This window comes from Hyposmocoma kahamanoa, unplaced genomic scaffold (assembly GCF_003589595.1).
Source record: "Hyposmocoma kahamanoa isolate Upper Pololo Valley unplaced genomic scaffold, ASM358959v1 161, whole genome shotgun sequence".
Taxonomy (NCBI): Eukaryota; Metazoa; Arthropoda; class Insecta; order Lepidoptera; family Cosmopterigidae; genus Hyposmocoma; species Hyposmocoma kahamanoa.
This window is the reverse complement of record NW_020653581.1, coordinates 606,905-627,650: the sequence shown is the minus strand read 5'-3', so window position 1 is coordinate 627,650 and position 20,746 is coordinate 606,905. Positions and strand designations below refer to the sequence as shown.

Sequence of the window (20,746 nt, the reverse complement as noted above, 5' to 3'; positions counted from 1 at the left end):
CTCTTCGTTCGGTATTGTCGTCAATTTTTTTTGCACACACTCATAGCCCCGCACCTGGGAAACCCTTTGGATATTGACGGTGTTTTATTATATTTACAACTATGTATACCAATACTTACCTTGACGAATGAGTAACAACAGCAGAAAACTCCGAAACACAATATCCAGTGAGTAAAACCCCATACAGACTGAGGAAGGCAACTACACCCATGTCATACTTGTCGCCTGGGGTAAAATCTCCGAAACCCACTGACAGGAGAAGAGTGGTGGCGAAATAGACCGATGTTATTATTGGGTATTCCACTCTGTAAAATAGGCAGGATGACCTCTCTGACTATGGTGTGCTAGATCTGCCCAAGAAAAACTCGTACACATGATCGAAAATAGAAATTGAAAATTTGTTCGGCTAGCCCGATCTCCCGATTTTTTTAGGTCCGTCTCTAAAAAAAAATTAAGTGCGCATTTGACCTCCATCTGACCTGATGGAAAGTGATTATGAGGTCGACGATATAGCATGCACATTTAAATAATGCCTATTCACTCTCGCCTTGAAAAGGTTCAAGTTACAATGTTCCGGGAATAAGTCCGCAGGTAGGAGGGAATTCTAGTCTCTAGCCGCTCGCCATATAAATGTGGAAGCGAAACGCTTCGTGCGAATCCTGGGACTATCCACAACATAGGGGTGGAATCCCAGCCCACGTCTAGTCCCCTGATGATGCAAAGGGGAAGGCGGAATCTCTACTAGTTTCGAGTCACCTATAAACCTCAGGTAGTTTAGGAAAGTACTTTCTATTGTTCCTTATTCCCACAAAAACTACATGAACAATATTAGTAACGTCTTGTACAACGCAGTTACCTATTGTAAAAAACTCGTGATCCTAACTAATTTTTTACTCAGGTAGTTACTTTTTAAGCAGATTCATACATTTGTGATTAGTGGCTTTTAAATAATTAAGTTAATAGTAATACTTACTTAGATCCATGTTCTCCTGAACGCCTCTCTTCCCAGCTCAACGCTTTTGTAAACCAAGAGTCCTCGGAACAGGGACTTACGAAACATGACTCCATGTACAAGACAACGCCACATAAGTAACATAGTAGGCAAATGTAGACACAGTATTTGGTCACCTTAAAGGAATCTTCAATTAAATATGGGTTAATCATCAGTCCACTCTATCTCTGAACGCCAACCTTTCGCAAGGTTCACCACTGAGCCTGATATTTTAGGCGCATCCTATCATTGCTAGTCACACTATGTACATCATCAGATTGCTTTATAGGTAGTCTTTGAAGGGGTTTTGTTTTAAAACTTGTGATAAATCTTTTTGGAGATTAAATAACTTATGTGGGATCTAAAAATATACTACTAGAATATTCCGTACCTTAACAATAAGAGAATTAAGCAGCAATTTCCTCTCCAAATTCTCAAAGAAATTCGATAACCTCCAAACCAGACAAAGTTTAGTTCCTTTGCACAAATAAAACAAGTGTTTCCTATGCATATCTTGATATATACCTGAGCGATGAATCGAAACTATGTATTCAAAAGGAATTAATGCAAACATATCTAAGTAAAATCCAAGAGTATTCATTCTGAATCTCAATATGTCCCAAAACTGCGTTACATATTTCTTCTTCGTTTTTACTGCGGTTGTAATCGTCATTACCATGTTCGCAATCAAAGATATCGTGATAATTATTTGGCTATAGAAGTAAACTCCTTCTGGAAATTGTCTCTTTATGCCGATGTAATATGGGAATACCAAACACACGTAAAAGGTAATGAAGAGCATGTATAACTCCCAATACTTGACGAGATAGCAGTCTGCTTCTAGAATCCACGGGAAGCTAACATTGACACATGTAAAAGGAACGTTCCGCTTTTTCACGTGTTCAGACACTATGTATAGATCTAAGCAGTTTTCGTCGAGACGGTCATCTGATAAAGGCTCAGTATCGGTAAGACCTGAAATTAAAATTTAAAACTTAATAACGATGTTTGAACTGTCACAATATGACATGAAACAAAAGTCTAATGAGTAAATATTTAAGTCTCACTGCGATAAGGCAGCGTATGTATATACCTATATGTAAAATAAAGTGATCGCGGGTGCCATGGACACACACACACATATACAACCACAAATGACATCGAAACTCACGAGAAAAATAAATGAAGGCGATACAAATATTTCTCCCGACCCGGGAATCGGACCTGGGACCTACTTTTGTGTGGCAGACCAGAATGGTAACCATTCGACCACGGAGGCAGTTTGCCGGTGGTCGATTGAAAATCATTGAAATTCAAGTAACCCAAGATGGAAGTATCTACTGCAAAGTTGATTTGCGTTGTAATACCACCTTAATACATATTACCTAGAATACTTTAATGTTAAATTAAGTCATTAAATTATTGACGTACGTAAATGTGGTTCTACTCGTAGTAGCAGTGGATCTTTTTGTGAAAGACTTTATGTCACAGGGCGACAACAAATGCAGTGGCAGCAGCCTTTTCTTTACGATTTAAAAGTTTGATTTACAACCGTTATGGATGGGCGTGTCGCTTACCACCAGGCACACGACTCGTTTGCCCCGTCACTTGATATCACTACTACAAACCTACCTACATATTTTATATTTGTACTTTCGCTCAAACTTGCATAAACTTGTTTTTTTTTCTATTACATTTCACATATTGACCAATTAGGTACTGTATCATGTTTTGCCCGTAATCCTCACCTTGAAGATATCTCAACTTATCCTTCAACCTTTTAATGCTACTCTTCTCGCGATCCCGAGAAGCGTAAATATTCAGTGACAAGAAACTGGAGTCATCCCATGACATCTTTATTTTATGACTGCGATCGATTCTTTCTTGTATTTCAGTTTTTACTTTATCAACCAAGATCGGATATGTGACCATTAGTTTTATGAATTCGGTTTTCTCTAAAACTTGGCATTCTACGTATGTTGCTGCTTTGACAGTGCACCTTGCTGAAAAACAATAAATTTTCTTCACCGTTATGGGTTCAGATATTTTCTACATTTTAAACTAGTACCTAATTCTATATAATATCTTTGCCTCTACCATGAGATTACCCGCACTCGTTGTCCGTGTTTCACGCTTTATCGCTAGCGACCGCGTAAAATGTTTGAACATATACAAAATGTTGTTTCATCTTGTGACAGGTCAGGGCGCTGTGAAACTTGTGTTTCGCTAGCGACACCTGTCACATTAACCTCGCGTTAGAGACACTTAGGCAGCGTTTATAACATGGTAGTACCCCGTTTCGCTATATGGATATCAAAAACCAACTACGAGTCTTACTGTGCGATTACCAAGTGCTTCCTGTGTAGTTGTCTGCTTCGCTAACTATCACCAATGTAGGAATAAAATTCAATGGTTTACTCGCACACATTTGTGGACGTTACATTAAGATAGTGCTGTGAACACCGACGTGTTTGTATCAGGTGATACAAAAACATGTTAGCGCTTGGTAACACTGTGATGAATATCTTAATTTAAAAGTAATTATGTTTACAACCTGTAGGTACAAATAAATTAATAATGTGACAACCCATGCTCCGAACGAAGTGTAGGCATTGATGCGCCGAACAGGGGGTCGATTCAGAACCGATTTCGTACGATTTCTTTTAATTTTTATTCATAACATCCGAAACTTATGATTACTAGAGCTTCTCGACCGGCAAAGGCTACAAACGTTATTCAGAATATAGTTGTCGAATGAAAGTTACCGAACGTCCTATTGTTTACAAAGCAAGAATATATTATGGAAAGTCTGGATTTTGTTCAATTTTATTAATTTATTTGCATTGCTATATTTTAGGCCTTTTAAAGTCTTCAAAATGTATATAAAAGTATTTTCACTTTTCTTCTAATCTATTTCATCGACTAGCTCCGTAAACGCTGCTGGATAACGATGTCGTATCCGAATCCGAATCGAACGTTTAACTCGAATGTTCTGAATAGCTCGGAAAGTGCCCTTCGATTCGAAAACGATATCCAATCGAACGATTCGGTTAAAATATCAAAGAGTTCTGAATAGGATCCCTGGTGGGAGTTGCCCTACTTGTCTTATTATAGGTAGTAATGAAGCGGCTGGGAGGTTTTGCTACCTATTAAATTCGATGGTAGTGTGGACTGTAAGGCGCGGTTCTAGAAGAAGGCAAGGAAAGTCGGATTTACGGCTATAGCATCGAGAAAATAAAGATAGAAAGAAATATTATGAAGAAAAACTGTGCCGTACCTTGTACAGCGTATACGTCCCTAACTCCTCGTTAGGGCCGTATACGCTTGAGGTGTACGTCGCCAGGGGAATATTCACACGCAAACAAATCACTTAAAATAATGCGGTTTTTCAATGAAAAAAATGTCGGTCATCCGTAAGAACAGCGTAGCGTCTCGACTTCTTTTTTCTTTTTCTCGAAGTGGTTCTCTTGCCGTACCACGAGCCAGCAAATACGAAGCCAGCGCACTCTAGTGGCGACTTCTTATCTTCTATTCCCTTCACTCAATGGCATTTTGGCACAGTGAAAAAAGGGAGAGAGAAAGATTCGATGCTTTGCCTTACTAATGAAATTAAAGTATCACCAAAGAAGCGGATATTGGTTTGAATATGAAAGTTAAATAAAAATTTTGCGGGAAATTCAAAAATAAAAATAATTCATGTGTTCAGGCGTTACCGGCTATTATATATTTAGTCGAACCATGGACCAATAACCGAAGAGGATTGCTAATCTCCATACTACCGATCGTAACTCTGAAAAAGGTCAAAATCCTGTCTTATGTCTAGATAGCGCTGATCCATAGCCTGTAAGTAATTTATTTTATGTAAATGGCTATCAATTAATGGCCGTGGATATCAATTAATTCATCTTTCATATGAAATACAGATAGTCAGTTTTTTCCTTGTAATATTATTCAAATATTAACCATGACTTAAAATTATTTTCTGAACCTTGACAATGAGCATATCAATAGATGGCATTGTGTGTTTCAAATTTATTTATAAATTACCGCTTGCTAATATGGGTAGATGGCGCTAATCCTAAACAAAATGAAAGAATGAGCCGGCAATATCCATAAAAATGTGTGTAATAAGCGCCATCTAATTGATTTGTTTGTTATCACTAGAAATTAGGGTAAACTGTAAAAAACTGCAATATTAGACAACATCACATACGTTTCTCTGATCCCAAAGTAAGTAGCTAAAGCACTTGTCTTATGGAAATCGGAAACAACGACGGTACCACAAACGCCCAGATCCGGGACAATATAGAAAAATTAGTTTCTGCACTGACCCGGCTGGGGATCGAACCCGGGACCTCAGATATAGCGACACCATGAAAACCGGAGTGCAAGACACGACCACGGAGGCCGTCAAAACGCCGGATGGTAGCTTTAAATTGCAGTTCATCAATGTAAAATAATCATTTACAAAAATAACTATTTGGTACTCTTTTTTATGATACTAAGTGATGGGACTAACAAGTCGTGCGCCTGATGGTAAACGACACGCCTGTCCATAACAGTTGCAGTGCTACTCAGAGCTTTAAATCGCAAAGGTCTGAGGTGCATTGCCTCTACGCCCATCACCCTGAGACATAAGTTGAAAAGTCCCATGCCTGTATACCAGCACCCTTACTTTTCAAAACCGGAACGCAGTAATGCTCACAACTCTGCTTGGCGGCAGAAATAGGTAAGGTAGCAGTACTTCCCTGGATGAACTCTTTCACAAGGAGCTCTACTAATTACTTACTTTCGTCCATCTACTCGTCGTGATATCTGGTGCACCAATACGTACTAAATACTATACTATATACTAACCTGGAATATTATATACCAAGGCTATTTCGCCAAAGCAAGTTCCTTTCGTGAATGAAATCATTGGACTCAGATCGTCTTCGTCCGATAACAGCTCCACGACACCATTGGTGACGCACACCTGTAATCAATAAATTCAACTCCGTATCTAATTAGTGAATAGGTTTTGCATTGTTTTACGACCTAACTTCTTACAAAGTATATAAGCGCTTGTACTTACAGAATGCAAAACTACACTGCATATTTTAGGTGAGTAGTTTCAGATTATTTTTCTCTACCTAATTTCGGTGGCAGTTTTTATTATTTATGCAGGTAAAGTACTCTTGTAAATCACCATGAAGTGTTAAATGATATTTCAGACATTACATTCCAAAATTAAATAATACTTCGTGATACTATTGTACAATATTTAAATAATAGAAATCGACACAGAAAATAAGTACAGAAAACTAATCCGAAAATTACCCAAGTCTATGACCCGAAACCTTTTAACAGATCGTTTCTCTTAATAGAACTAACGATTTTTCTTTCATAACTTTCAAATATAGGTATACCAAGGGTATACCCTACCTACATATGGACATTTTTCATTTTCTCGTATTTGTAGGCTGTTCACTTATTAATATGTGAGGTCAGAAAAGTGTTGTGCCAAACGTTTCTCTATCAGAAATAATGACAAATACAAAGAAACAGAATAACAGTCTACATTATTGTTAATTGCTAATCGACTTTTCTTTCATTAGCAGCTAAATACATAAATAATAAATAAATTTACTAATTAACTTTAATAGAAATCCATACACTGACCTTACATTTATGTAGGTCCACTAATTTATTCTCCCTACCACCTAAATTTGATCTGTTACTACTCTATGTAAAGTAAAAAAAAAAGACTTTTGTTATTCTTACGGAAACATTGTTAAACAGTAAAGATCTCAACATGCTGGTAGGGGTGTATTGACCACACGATATAAACGAAGAGACATGGAGAGCACGTGACACCAAACTGTGGACAAACCTTTTGGCAGTCTCGGAAAACAAAACTATAATAATTGCTGGTGATTTTAATTATCCCACTATTAAATGGCCAATTCACATAGATCAGCACCAAATAGGGCAATCAGGACTTTTTAAAGACATGTTTGTTAGCGGTAATCTCTTCCGACTTGTTCATAGTCCTACAAGGTTCAACGCAGAATCAGGTTCTCTCACTTTTGGACCTGATAATAGTTAATGAGGAGACTTTGATTAAGGAAATAGTTTATAAACCACTCATAGGTAAAAGCGACCACTGTGTACTAGAGTTCAATTTCCAATATCAGGTATAAATATTAAATAACTCAACAAAGTTTAAACGATACTATGAATCCATTAACTTTGACCACTATAACACAGACTTAGCCAAGAACCTTCAGACTGTAAATCTTACATGTGATACAGAACAGTTGTGGTCAAGAATCTTGAAAGCAGTCAACACCGGCACAGACAAGCATATCCCAGAAAAGATAGTTAAAAATAAAACTAAAAATAAGCCTTGGATCAATGAATGTGTTGTCAATATAGTTGTACATAAGAAACTACTATGGGATAAATACAGATCTTCTGGCTCAGGCGATGATTACCTACATGAAATTCCGTGAGATTAGCAACAGGTGTGTTGCTCTATCTAGGAAACAAAGAAGCGTGTACGAATAAAAAATACTGGAACATGGTGACAAAGCCTTCGACTCTCACATACGCCGATGTATATCTACCAAAAAAAAGCATCCCACCAGCAATTAGCAGTTATAATGAAGACATAGTAATGAATCCCAGTGATATAGCGGAGGTGTTTGCAAAGGAATTTTTAAAAGCTTACTCAGAAGAACCCATCATGGGCCAACACACCACAATAGCCTCAGTTGCCTGAGTAAAGAATAGTTTAAATGACATTACATTCACGGTAAAAGATGTGCAAGAAACTATGTTAAAATTGAACACACAATCCTCTCCTGGACCTGATAAACTACCAAGTAACGTTCTCAAATACTGTGTAAAGGTCTTATTCTGTCACTTTGACAGAACTAATGAATAAATCTTTCAAAACGGGATATTTGCCTCGAGATTGGAAACATGCTATAGTTACTCCAATTTATAAAGAAGGAGACAAGACTCAGCCTGGAAATTTTCGTCCCATAAGTCTCACCAGTGTTGTGATCAAAATTTTGGAAATAATTATTTGTGATTGACTAAATCAGTTTTTTAATCGGGAATGTACGTGGGCGCACTGTAAGTTTCCGGAATGAATAAGAAAAAAATATTGTAAATGGTCAGAAATGAATTTATTGTTTCTCAAAATATTCTCCGTTAGCGTTAATGCACTTTTTCATACGAATGAACCAATTTTGAAAACATTTGTGCCACTCCTCCTTGATAGTCTCTGAAACATATTCTTCATACTCTTCGACAGCCTCTTTAGGTAATGAAAATCGTTGACCGCGTAACTGGTTCTTATTTTTTGGAAATAAATTAAAGTCGCAAGGTTCCAGGTCGGGACTGTACGCAGGATGGCTCATAAGGTCAACGTTGTTCACCGTCAAAAATTCATTTGTCTGTCTGGCCGTGTGAGAACTGACATTATCGTGGTGTAAGATGATACGGCGTTTACGGTTATTTTTAAGGAGCTTGTCAATAACTTCCGGCAAAGAAATGGTCGTGTACCAATCATTATTCACGGTACAACGATTCTCCAAAGCAACAGTAGCCACGTGTCCAGTTTTATTAAAAAAAGAAGCAATCATCCGCTTAGAGGCATTTTGCACGTGACGCGATCCGTTTTTTGAGCCTCAGTCAAATTTTGTAGGATTCACCCAGAGCACAGCTTTATCACACCCAAATGTATGTGTAGTATTGATTGTATTTGACTCATGTCTATGCCTAAAGATGCCCGAAACTCATGGTATGTCGCATGCCTATCTGTTTTGATCATACGGCGCACAGCAACGATGTTTTTGTTGTTCACGGCAGTGGACGGGCGACCATCACGAAATTCGTCACTGAGATTCACACGACCGCGTTTGAATTCTGCAAACCAGCTGTAAATAGTCGTCTTGCATGGTGCTTCATTGCCAAAAGCAGTTTACTACGAAAATTTTCCCGAGTTAAATCCATGGTGATGTAGACAACCAATTTCTAAAATGACGCCACAATGTAAAAACAAGTGACAATCAGATGAAACAAACTATATTCTACAGCCAGAGAGTTCAATTTTCAAATGTTGTATATAATTTTTAAATATTGTTTATGTAAGTGGCCGGTTCTGGAAACTAATAGTGCGCCCTATGTATGATGTCAAAAAACATGGATTTGTACGAAAAAGATCAACTGTTATAAACTTGTTAATATGTGTGAATGCATGGAGCAAAGAACTTGATAGTAAGAACTCGGTGGATGTATCTGGTGTATCTGGATCTCTTTTGATAAAGTTCCACGCCTCTTAATGAAGCTAGATCACTTCGGTGTACGTGGGACTCTACTTAAATGGATAGACAATTATCTTAAAAGTAGAACATTCACTACACAAAACACAAACACTAAAGCGGGTACTGAGCGGGGTACCGCAGGGATCAGTGCTCGCTCCCCACCTATTTGGAATATATGTAACAGATCTAGTTGAACTCATAGATTCCAATTGTGCCTTTTTTGCTGATGATGGAAAGTTTTTTGCAAATCCACTTATAAACTCTGGACAACTTCAAAAAGATCTAAATCGTATACAAGACTGGACCAAAGATTGGATTATGAAATTGAATGCATCAAAATGTAGCATTTTGTATCTTGGTAACAATAACCCCAAAGTCACATACCACTTGCATGGAAATACCTTAGCCGCAGTCAACATTCAAAAAGATCTTGGAGTCAATGTCGCATTCAATTTAAAGTAGGATGAGCATATCACTACAATAGTCAAGAAAGCTAACTCCTATATTTATGTCATACGCAGATTGTTCCAAATAATGACAGTACACGTGTTCCTGAAAATCTAAAGGACCTATATACGGCCCCTGCTGGAACATGGATATCAAGTGTGGAGCCCTTATTTCGAAAAAGACATAAACCTACTTGAAAGCGTTTGGAGGAAGGCAACAAAAATGCCACAGACTCTTCGACGCAAATCCTGTGAGGAGAGACTACATGTGTTACGCCTCACTACTCTGGAAGAAAGACGCCTTCGTGGTGACCTCATAAAATTTCTTATATTATTTAAATAGACTTATAAAATTCTGATGAGTCAGTGCATCTACCAGCAATACAAAACATCTTTAAAATAAAAGAAAACTTTAAACCGTCACGTGGCTACCATCTGAAACTAGTATGTGCACCTTCCAAAACTCCTGCTGCACACATTTTTTTCAGCAACAGAGTGGTGCATAACTAGAACATGCTATCGGAAGATGTAATTTCTGCTGTCTCTGTTAATGCCTTCAAAAACAAGCTCGACAACTGACTACGAAAGAGTGAATTAGTTCTAAATACAACAAAATATATAAATTTCAACACTGTGTGATGTAGATATACCAATGAAAGCTGCTCGTCTATAAACAAATAAAAAAATAATTTATTTTTGCAGCCGATGCAAATTACTTAGTAGGTAAATTTCATTTATAACACAAGTACCTAGTAAGTAAGAATTTGTAGTCAAAAACAAATAACCTTTTCACCTCACTAGCTCGGAAAGGCTTTCTTTTTCATTAGAAATCTGCGTGCAAAAGCGATTTTTGCACGCTAGCGTGGGAAAGGTTTTTGAAATTCGAATTTGACGATGGACTGTGGTACACCTAACTTTTTTTTTTCGATGAAAAGAAAAAGATGACACGTTCAACTATAAAGCGATTTGTCATACATAACTTATTAAGGTAAAATCAGTCGGTACATTTTATTCTAATTCTATTATTGTTGACATTAAATTGACAATGATAACTAATTGCGCTTAAAATAATTTCAATAATCACTTAATAATACAAAATAAAATTATAAGTACAGGCAAGAATAAAAATTCATGAGGTGCAAATCGGAACGCATCCGAAGATAAACTTTTGTTTTATAGTTCAACTGTTTTCCTTTCATGTACCATTTTCCTAGAGGTGAAAAGTTGTGTGTTTTATCATCCAAGTACCTACGCAGAATCTGCATCCTGTACCTTTAGTATAAAGTTTTTATTCTCGTCAATAGCAAATTTTGAATGTCAACCGGAATCTTGTTATAGAAGCGATATACATTGCCCTTTGTGAAGACGACTGTCTAGAAAAGCTACTTTATTTTTATTCTTCGTATTACAACAGTAATACGAAGAATGTCTGTCACTATTTTTCATAAAAAAATTACTATTCTTATTAACATAAATCACATTTTCATAAATGTACTGTGACGTTGGAGTAAGAATGTTAATTTGTTTAAACTTATCTCTCAAAGACGCTCTGAGGCCCAGTTTTTGTAACAGTACGTCGAAATTGTTTGTTGAAAAATGTTCTTTACCAATAAAATTAAATTAGTTCGGTTTTTTTTGTTAGACAGGAACGTTCGAGAGCTTTGGTAGAGTTATCAAAGTGTTTAATATTAGGGGTTAAAGTATGAAATTGCCGTTTCGCACTGAAAAATTAAAACAATTTTTTTTAAGATTAAATATATTTGTTTAATCAAAGTTTTTTCCCTTGTTGTCTATACATTTCTGCCATGTAATCGGAAGGTCATTTAAACCTTTGCGATAGAACTCTGGAGACCTGGACTCCACAGCTGTGTGAAGGGATTCTTGTACTGCTTCCTGGGAATTTTATTTCCATACAAAAAAAAAATCAAATTGCGGGAAAAAATGGTAGTCGGTCGGGGCGAGGTCCGACGAATATGTAGGATGATGGATAATTTATATCTGCAGGTCTTGTAGTAGTAAAACTGTTTCTCAAGTAGTGTGAGGTGTTGCGTTATCATAGAGCAATAACGGTGAAGCTGTTTTGCTGCGAGTTCCGTCGTCATTATTCAAACGCCATATGTCATATTGTGGGTATGCTAACATTAAACCATGACGTTTCGTGGTAGTTTGATACGGATCGGCTTTCATCATTACCTTCAATTCAACGTTATTTACATTTGTGACTGGTCTTCCTCGTGGTTCTTTCTTCAAGTCGTAATCTGCCGTATTGCCGGCGTTTGCCGTATTTGCGTATGCCGTATCCTCTCCAAATACAGCATTGACAGTTTCTGCTACGTTAACTCCATGTGGAAATTCGTATTCGAAAATTAGGTACTCAGATTTTCGCTGTGTCTGTCTTCACGTTAAAAGCTGAATGTAAAAACAATTGAAAGTCGAACAATCAAATATCATGTTTTTTAAGTTAAGCATGTTTTACTTTTCGTGTGCAAAACGTTTCACTCTGAAATCGGACACCATACAGGTTTAATTTTAATTTAAAGTGGCCAGTAAAATAAATCGGCAATTTCATATTTAAACCCCTATTATAAACTGTATACCTGTAATGCACGTCCTAATTAAAATAAAACAGTACCTACCTAGCAACTCAGTTAATAAGTTGGAAATCATTAATACGAAGGACATTTTATAAAGCGAACCGAAATAAACAAATGTTGTTACATCATAAGTTATATGGTCACATTAGGTACGTTTCTAAAGTTCTCCTGGGCATATGACAGGAAAAGTAATGATCCACCAGATGAGTTAAGCACGTGGACCATGGCTAAGGAGGGAACTGTTGTAAAATGGCATCTTTAGGCTTCACGAGGCATAATACTAATATGTGGTGAATTAGATTTATTTAACATAAATAGCCGCCATAACGGATTGCTCTAAGATTTTACTTACTAGTTCAAAATAGATTTAGTCTTTACCCAACGTAATTAAGTTTAAATGAGTGCCTACTTCAGGCACTTATTGTCTATGCCTTCCCTTTAATTATTTACCTTAGCCGCCTAACTACCTACGACCGTTTTAAATGCCAAAACAATGTATAAACATGAACTTACCATAATGGTCTTGTTTAGATTGTGTTCGTAAACAATATCACCAGGTAAATAAAACTGATGCGTCATGGCTAATGACAATCTTCTGAGGAATGCCTCGGGAAGTTTTCTGAATATCAAGGAGCTGTATAGAGGAACAGCATTTAGGTCGAAACAGATTTCCATTTGCAAAGGACTTGGTAGCAACGCCATTAGTTCCGGTTTGAATACACCTGATTTTTGGTACCATAAGTCTTCGTAGTACCTGGGATAAAATAAAGGGTGTTTTAACACATAATAAATCAAAAGCAGCTTATTCTACACTGACAACTAACACCGGGTTTACGACTTCAGTAAAGTTCGTTCGCGCGTTTAGAAGCAGAAGAGTTCCTTGTGAAAGAGTTCGTCCAAGGATGTACTGCCACCTTACCTATATCTGCAGCCAAGCAGTAATGTGAACATTACTGCGTTCGTTGAAGGGTATAAAGGTGCTGGTGAAATTACAGGCGCAATATGTCAACTTATGTCTCAGGGTGTAGGGCGCAGTGCAATGCCTTGGGCTTGGACGAGCTAAAGCCCTGCGTGGCACTGCAGCTACTATTGACAGGCGTGTCACTTACCACCAGGTTTTTGAGGATGTAATATTTACTTAATGATATTTCAAAAACACTTGCTAGCCTTTAGATGTATCTCATAGTGCTCTGATTGTAGGTAGGTACACCATACTCGATTATGTTAGAGAAATTGATATTGTTTACCTGATTATACGTCGTGTAGTATCTTCATCCATGTGAATCAATTTGAGATGATTTTGAATTTTATTCATCTGCCTCACGTATTTGGAACGTCTCGTTGTTATTGTTATAAACTGAGATGTCAATGAGCCGACCAAAACAATTGTTGTTAGTGCAAATCCTAAGAGTACTGCTAACGTAGCCATGATTCTTTCTGTGGTAGTCACTGGGTATAAATCACCTAACGCGTTTGTAGTAAGATACATAACAGACCAATAGGCACAGACAAAGTACCAGTCGTAAGTCGTTTCCGTAGGCAAATATACAGCTGATACCGACCAAGAATTTCTGATTTTGTGTATATCAAATCCTCTATAAGAAAACAGGTACCAAATACAAGTCCAGGAATGTGCAGATAACACAAAGAATAAGAGATATTGTCCTAAGAATGCAGACCATTGGTTACTACCAGCTTGCATAGATTTCTGATAAAAATGTTCAACAATTCTGTAAATTCGTATCAAAGCTGCTAAAGGAGCAATAGCGAAAAAATCAAATGGTGCATTTTCTTCGAATTTAGCTAAATACAGCAACGAATACGGCACGGCTACAATCATATCGATTATAACTTTAGTCAAATCGGGTTCGACGAGGTTCAAGGATTTTCTCCATTTCTTGGAAAACTTTAAGCCTACTACCATTACAACATCCAGGGTAAATATGAGATTTAAGGCAACCACTATAATAATAAGCCAATTTGACCTTTGTTTTGGTCTGAAAAATGTATACAGACATGTATCGATTATGTAAGAAAGGCATAATGACATGACTACGAAAAATTTCCATGTCGGATTAGAGTAGATCAATAGGAAGTAACGGAGTTTGATATTATTAAAGTCAGATCGTGATTCTTGTAGTATAGCGTAGGTTCTATGCTTTTTGTCATCGCCAATTTCTAGAAATATATTGGAGAGATCTGATTTCTTAGCAAAGATGTTGTGGTTGAACAAGTCTCCTGAATCAGTTTTGCGTCTGAATTTGTAGAAATCGAGACTTGTCTCCCTTGACATGTCAACGATTTCAATCGCATGGCTGGGTACTTTGTCGTCTTCGTGAGATTCTGATAAAATAATAAATTTTCAATATTTTTTTATATAATAATTTATGTCTCGTCATCTATTCGCAATTTTATACTTACCCATCTTAAAAATTGGATCGTTTTAGATAATGATATCAAAATTTTAATATGTAGGTACCTAAATTACTTTTCACAGCATTCGTTTTGTATATATATTAACGTGTTTACACTCGGTCATCGTCAGATGTAAGAATTACACTGTTCAGGATTCGTGAAACAGATTCAGTGTTAACCATATCCATGACTTTTGTATCCTGTTTGATTGACGTTAACATTTCTAGTAGGTATGTATATTTTGTATAAAATCTAGTGCACCTAATTGTACGATAATAGATATGAATAGATTACAATGGCCATACTATAAGAAACTGATTTTACAAATCAAAAGTCATTCATTTTACTTTGTTGCCATCTGGTATACGCCTGTCGAATTCCAAGCATTATTTTAGTGCGTTTTACTATAGGCGCTTACTCGTGCACCGCCACCGGCACAACACAAACGTACATAGGAACTTGAATATTCATAAAAGCGTGTTCATATAATACGTTGTCCAAAACATATAACTATGCATGTTATTATGAATTTGCTAATTTAGTTTATCTATTTGATACTATTGCTATGCTATCGCTAAATACATAATACGAAATATTTATTTTCTCATACTCAAGCTGGTTTCCAAACAGTATACAAAAAGGTCTGTAGCACGGTGACGCAATGTTTTCCTCGATCTTCTACGTAGGCAGAAAGCCGGACCCGTGATGTGCGTTTGCGCACGGCCCTCCAACCTACATACATGAACATAAAAATACTGCGGATATTATGTCGTATAACGCCTATTTGGTGACTATATAATAACATATGGCTGGTGGTGTTTTATACGATGGTTTTTGGGTTTATTATCCGGCTAAGGAAGTTAATAATTTCCATAGTCTGTCTACTTAAATAAGTCTGTCTACTAAGTATAGCTCTGAAATTGCCCATGTCAGGCGGGCTATCAGCTCCTGATATCGCTGTAGAACTTGTATTCATCCCTAAGTTGTATAAATATATGCAAAAACTAACCTCAGCTCTCTATAATTTACTATGTTGTTTTATGGCCTTCCTATTTATAAAGTTGTTTTGTAGTCATAAAACAACATCATGAACATGTCAACGTCCAGCCCTATATAACAGCATAATACTCTTAACGTCTAAATTATTAATGCGCAATACTTATTTTCAATACACATAGGGTGCTAGCGGCATTAGTTTGCTTCCATCCTAGTATGTACAAGCGCTTTAGCTTCGAAGTTACTAAACCAGAGGTTTCCAATCTTCATTTGGGTTTTTAGTATTTTTAAAGTCCACTCTGCATTCTGCATAAATTCTTTTGACTCGACGCCAGCCAGACACATTTTCTACTGTGTTGTTTACTCTGTCGGGCTTATTCTCTTGATATATAACTAGACGAGTAGTTATTTCGGGACGCACCATTCCATGTTATTAAGTTGTTCAGAGAAATTAGGGTGAAATAAAAATAATAAAATTCAGTATTATCTTAATTGGATTATTGCTGTACTGACATGTATTGGTTTATTGAAAATTATTTGTGATAGCTAGAAAATAGTGAGTGTAATAGTAATTAAAGTAAATTTGGATAGAGTTTGATATCACGCTGAAACAGGTTAACGGATTGAATAAATTGTGGTGGATAGATAGTTTGTAACTTCGATTAAGATTTCAGGGTGCTATTTAACCATGAACGGACAAAATTGCACATACGAGTAATAAATATTATGATTATAAAATGTATTGTCTATGATGACCAAGTGACGGAACGAATAGGTCGAACGCCTAGTGTTAAGCGACCCACGGTCCATAGAATTTGCAGTGCCACTCAGGGCTTTAGATTGCAAAAATCTGAGGGACACTGCCACTGCCCGTCATCCTGAAACATAGATGGCAAGTCCCATGTGTCTGTAATTTCACCAGCATGCTTACCCTTAAAAGTAGAACGCAATAACGCTCACATTACTGCTTGGTGGCAGAAATAGGTAAGGTGGCAGCACTTCCCTGGGCGAACTCTTACACAAAGCGCTCTACTGCTCCTACGTGGTTTGATGACCAGCTTCTACAGACTGATTACAATTTCTCCTGTGACAATGTTAAGAATCTAGTCAAAAAAATTCTTGCTCGTCGTCATTATACGGTTTCTTTAAAATTCTATAGTTGTAACTCATCCTTGTACACATGAATAGGTACAGCGATACTTCGGGGAAGATGCCTTCCAAACTAAAAAGTTTACAAAGCGAGTAATAACAATTAAAACAACAATTTTCTCCTTATGTCTTTCTGATTTAAAGCTCTGAATGGTACTGCTGTTATGGACAGACGTGTCGCTTACTACCAAGCGCATGACACGTTCGTCCCGTCTCTTGTTAAAAAATGCATTTGAAACAAAGAGATTTATTTCCAATCTACGTTAATATATTTGATTTGGGAACCACTGGTCTAGATAATTAGGGCCCGTGCTACCTACCATACCGGGCTCGACCGCATAATCTTATTACATATAAGGCACCACAGTACGTGTATCGGTGAAAAATGTTGTCATAAAACGATTTTAAATACCCTTTTAGTATTTCGTAATGCATCGGATTCGCTTTATACAGCTTCCTTAGTTTATTCGTGGCAATTAAAATTCTTATATCTTGCAAAATCTTAGGATCGAATTTAAAGATGTTCTCACCTGTCCTTATTCGTCGATTCTGGTGTTTAGTTATGGAAGTGCTATGAGAGTTTGTTACGTGTTTCGACGCTATATGTGGCAGAATTAATTTTATAACTTTTCTGAATAAATACGTTAGTTCCTTTGTTCATGTATTTTCCGTATTAATATCACGCTTCCTAAATCTACCTCTAAATACTTTTTAGGTATCTGTAGTTCCGTTGTATATGTACCTATAATATAATTTATAATCTCCCGTACACCAAATTGCAATTTATTTTCTTTTGTGTATACATATATTTTTTGTTGTATATTCATTTTATTGCTTTATTCTCCTTGCTTTGTTTATTCTTTTCATGATTCTTATTTTTTACTTCATATTCCTTTTAATAAATTGTAAAAAGAATTGGTCAGTGGCTACATTGGCGGACTTATTTGCATTTCGCGGTAAGCAAACTTGCAAGAAGCCAAAAAATAGGAAAGTTAGAACAATTATTTTTTAAAATGGTTATTGTAATTTCTTTAGAGCCATAGTCGCCTAATGGTTTGACCTATGGTCCCTCAAGCAGAGAGTCGTGGGTTCGAATCCGGGCTTGCACTTCAGAGCTTCGGAATTCATATGCGAAATTTTATTAGAAATTTACTTAGAACTTTTCGGTGAAGGAAAACATCGTGTGGAAGCCTGCAAATATGTACAAAATATTTTTTTTAAATTAATAATTAACTGACGGGAGGAACAAGTCCTGCGTCTGGTGGTAAGCGACATGCCTATCGATAACAGTTGCAGTGCCATACAGAGCTTTAAATCGCAAAGATCTGAGGGGTACTGCCACTGCGCCCATCACTCTGAGACATAAGTTGTAGAGTCCTATGTGCCTGTAATTTCACCAGCACCCTACCATTCCAAACTGGAACGCAGTAATGCTCACATTATTGCTTGGCGGCAGGATAGGTACGCTTAGGCAGTACTTCCCTGGACGAACTCTTTCACAAGGAGCTCGCCACCAAAAAAATTTATTGATGTGAAATTCCCAATCCGCATTGGACACTCGTGGGCACTACAACCCAAGCCCTCTCATTGTGAGGAGACCTGTGCCCAGCTATGGGACTAGGTACATAAGCTAACTTTTTTTTAATGCCTAAAACAGAAAAAGGCTAATAAGGTAAGGCTTTCACTTTTAGTTATTAAGATGCTTGCAACTAAATGGTAGGAAAGATAATAATAATAATAATAACGCACACACTCATAGCTCTGCATTAGGGAAACCCTGTATCAAGGATGCCGTGAACATATACATAGACAACCATAATTTACAGCCAAACTCACGAGAGAAATTAATGTAGGCCATACAAATAATCACTTGGCTCGGAAATCGAACCCGGGACCTCTGCGTGGCAAGCATGGTAGCCATTGGCCACGGAGGTAGTTAATGACGCAGCCACTATTCGGAAGTAAAAGAAGCAGCCACGGCTGCGGTCGTTCGCGGCTAGTCGCTTTGTGGAAAATGGCTTTAATGCAAATAATATTTTTTTATTAATTACTAATGTGCTCATTTTGTTGTTTTTCATATTTAAATTTAAAAAATTTGAAAGCGTCGAGTACCTAATCAGCAGCAATAACCAACGCTTTACAATTTGTTTTCTTTTAATTTTTTTTTATTTGAGTGTTTTTAGTTTTTATTATATGGACTACACACTGAAACGTCGGTTCAATGAATTTGACCGATTCAAACATTCGTAGTATAAAATGTTGTGTGATGAATTTGCACATTACTGAAAAAAAAGAGCAAGAACGAGGTTAGACAACCAGGTAATTAAAAATATATATAAAAGTTTAGTACTAACATCTCACTTTTGAGCAGACCGAGTTGTTCCTGACTGAAATTACCCTTGCAGCACGGCCACTTATCCGCCTTCTCCCGGTACCGGTTCAGGCAGCTAGAGAAATAAATGTAGGCCATACAAGCTTTTCTTCCAGTCCGGGAATCGAACCCAGGACCTCTGCGTGGCAGTCCAGCATGGTAACCGTTCGGCCACAGAGGCAGTTTTCATCTCAAAATCACTTCATTCATTCATCAAATCATTTACTTACAGATGATTACTTAACACTGACTTAATATTACTTACCCTTGCTTACAACAATACTTATTACATTACAACATTATTAAGTTCTACTTTGATTTAAACTTTCACGATTTTCACACATTATTTGATGTTTAATTCGGGACTTAATCACGTCCATAACATATTTTATTTACCTCGACGATTCGGACATATTGCAACGTCCATGGTCCCTTCGTGATTAAGTCCCGAATTAAAAATCTAATTATTATGGTCTTCCCGAGTTTGTGGAAAATGAATGTACTTTCTCCTAAAGTGGTCATTATTTAAGGCTACTGCTACAGCTTTCATGCAATTGGAGACAGTGACTTGGTGCATTTTGTGGTGAGCACTAGCTCCAATAAACCCATGGTAGGACCCAGATGCATGAAAACTTAATGCACTTAATACCTAAAAAGTCTAAATCGTAAGTGGAACTTACATCGGTAGTTGTTTCTTTTATTTATCTACCTTGGAAGGTGTACTTATTCCACCTCTCGTGTGCGGGTAAATAAGGCTCAAATTCCTATATGGTTCACGACACGTACTTTTAATTAGTCTATCCGGCCCATTGACTTACAATTATATGGACGTCGGGTCCGCGCTAAAAAGTGTCCGCACTTGTAAGGCGCTAAAATCGTATACAGAGCGCCAAACTCCGCTTTAGTCTTCATTTGTTCGACTGACAGCGCGATACTGCGATGACATTACAATTTAAATTTCGAATAGGTTGACTTGGGACATTTTTTTCGTGGTTTTTGTATTAGACCCGTCGTCCATTTATTTGTAAGTCAATGATACGGCCCGATAAATTTGGACTCCGGGATTTCGAAAGAAAGTCCAATTATTCGGAAAGTGCCTAGCACTCTTGCGATGGTATAATAGTTGTTCTGTGACTCGCTCTCTGTGACGCGCGCTCTTAAAAGTTTTCACATACTTAGTCCTACATCAGCCATTTTTAATTAAGTAATTTTTTAGATAATTAGGATCTTATTATGATTTAACCAATGCGGGCTTTTTAGCTCTACTGATCGGTTTGGTTTAGACTACTTCTTTAAGGCAGCCCAATAAAAAAATCCATGGGATTTAGGTCTGGTGAAATGGGGATGTCATAGAATTGGCCCCAGATGGTCAATCCATCAGTTTGGGTATGTCGCATTTAAATATGCACGAACAGGGACAGTACGGTGCGCGTAGCACCTATTCTGGGTGATGTGTATTAGGGTATCTT

General features: G+C 37.1%; 1 protein-coding gene across 1 annotated transcript in view; it reads right to left on the bottom strand.

The window, feature by feature from the left end:
* Positions 1-14,883, bottom strand: part of LOC113225502 — a 44,888-nt gene extending 30,005 nt beyond the window's left edge. Inside the window, exons 1-8 of the mRNA XM_026457817.1 lie at positions 14,768-14,883; positions 13,594-14,689; positions 12,860-13,100; positions 5,849-5,966; positions 2,740-2,994; positions 1,383-1,966; positions 974-1,128; positions 120-305 (exon numbers count right to left, since the gene is read on the bottom strand). Coding sequence (XP_026313602.1) covers positions 120-305; positions 974-1,128; positions 1,383-1,966; positions 2,740-2,994; positions 5,849-5,966; positions 12,860-13,100; positions 13,594-14,689; positions 14,768-14,771 — 2,639 coding nt within the window. The 5' untranslated portion in view covers positions 14,772-14,883. The remainder of the gene's footprint in view (positions 1-119; positions 306-973; positions 1,129-1,382; positions 1,967-2,739; positions 2,995-5,848; positions 5,967-12,859; positions 13,101-13,593; positions 14,690-14,767) is intronic.
* Positions 14,884-20,746: the final 5,863 nt, after the last annotated feature.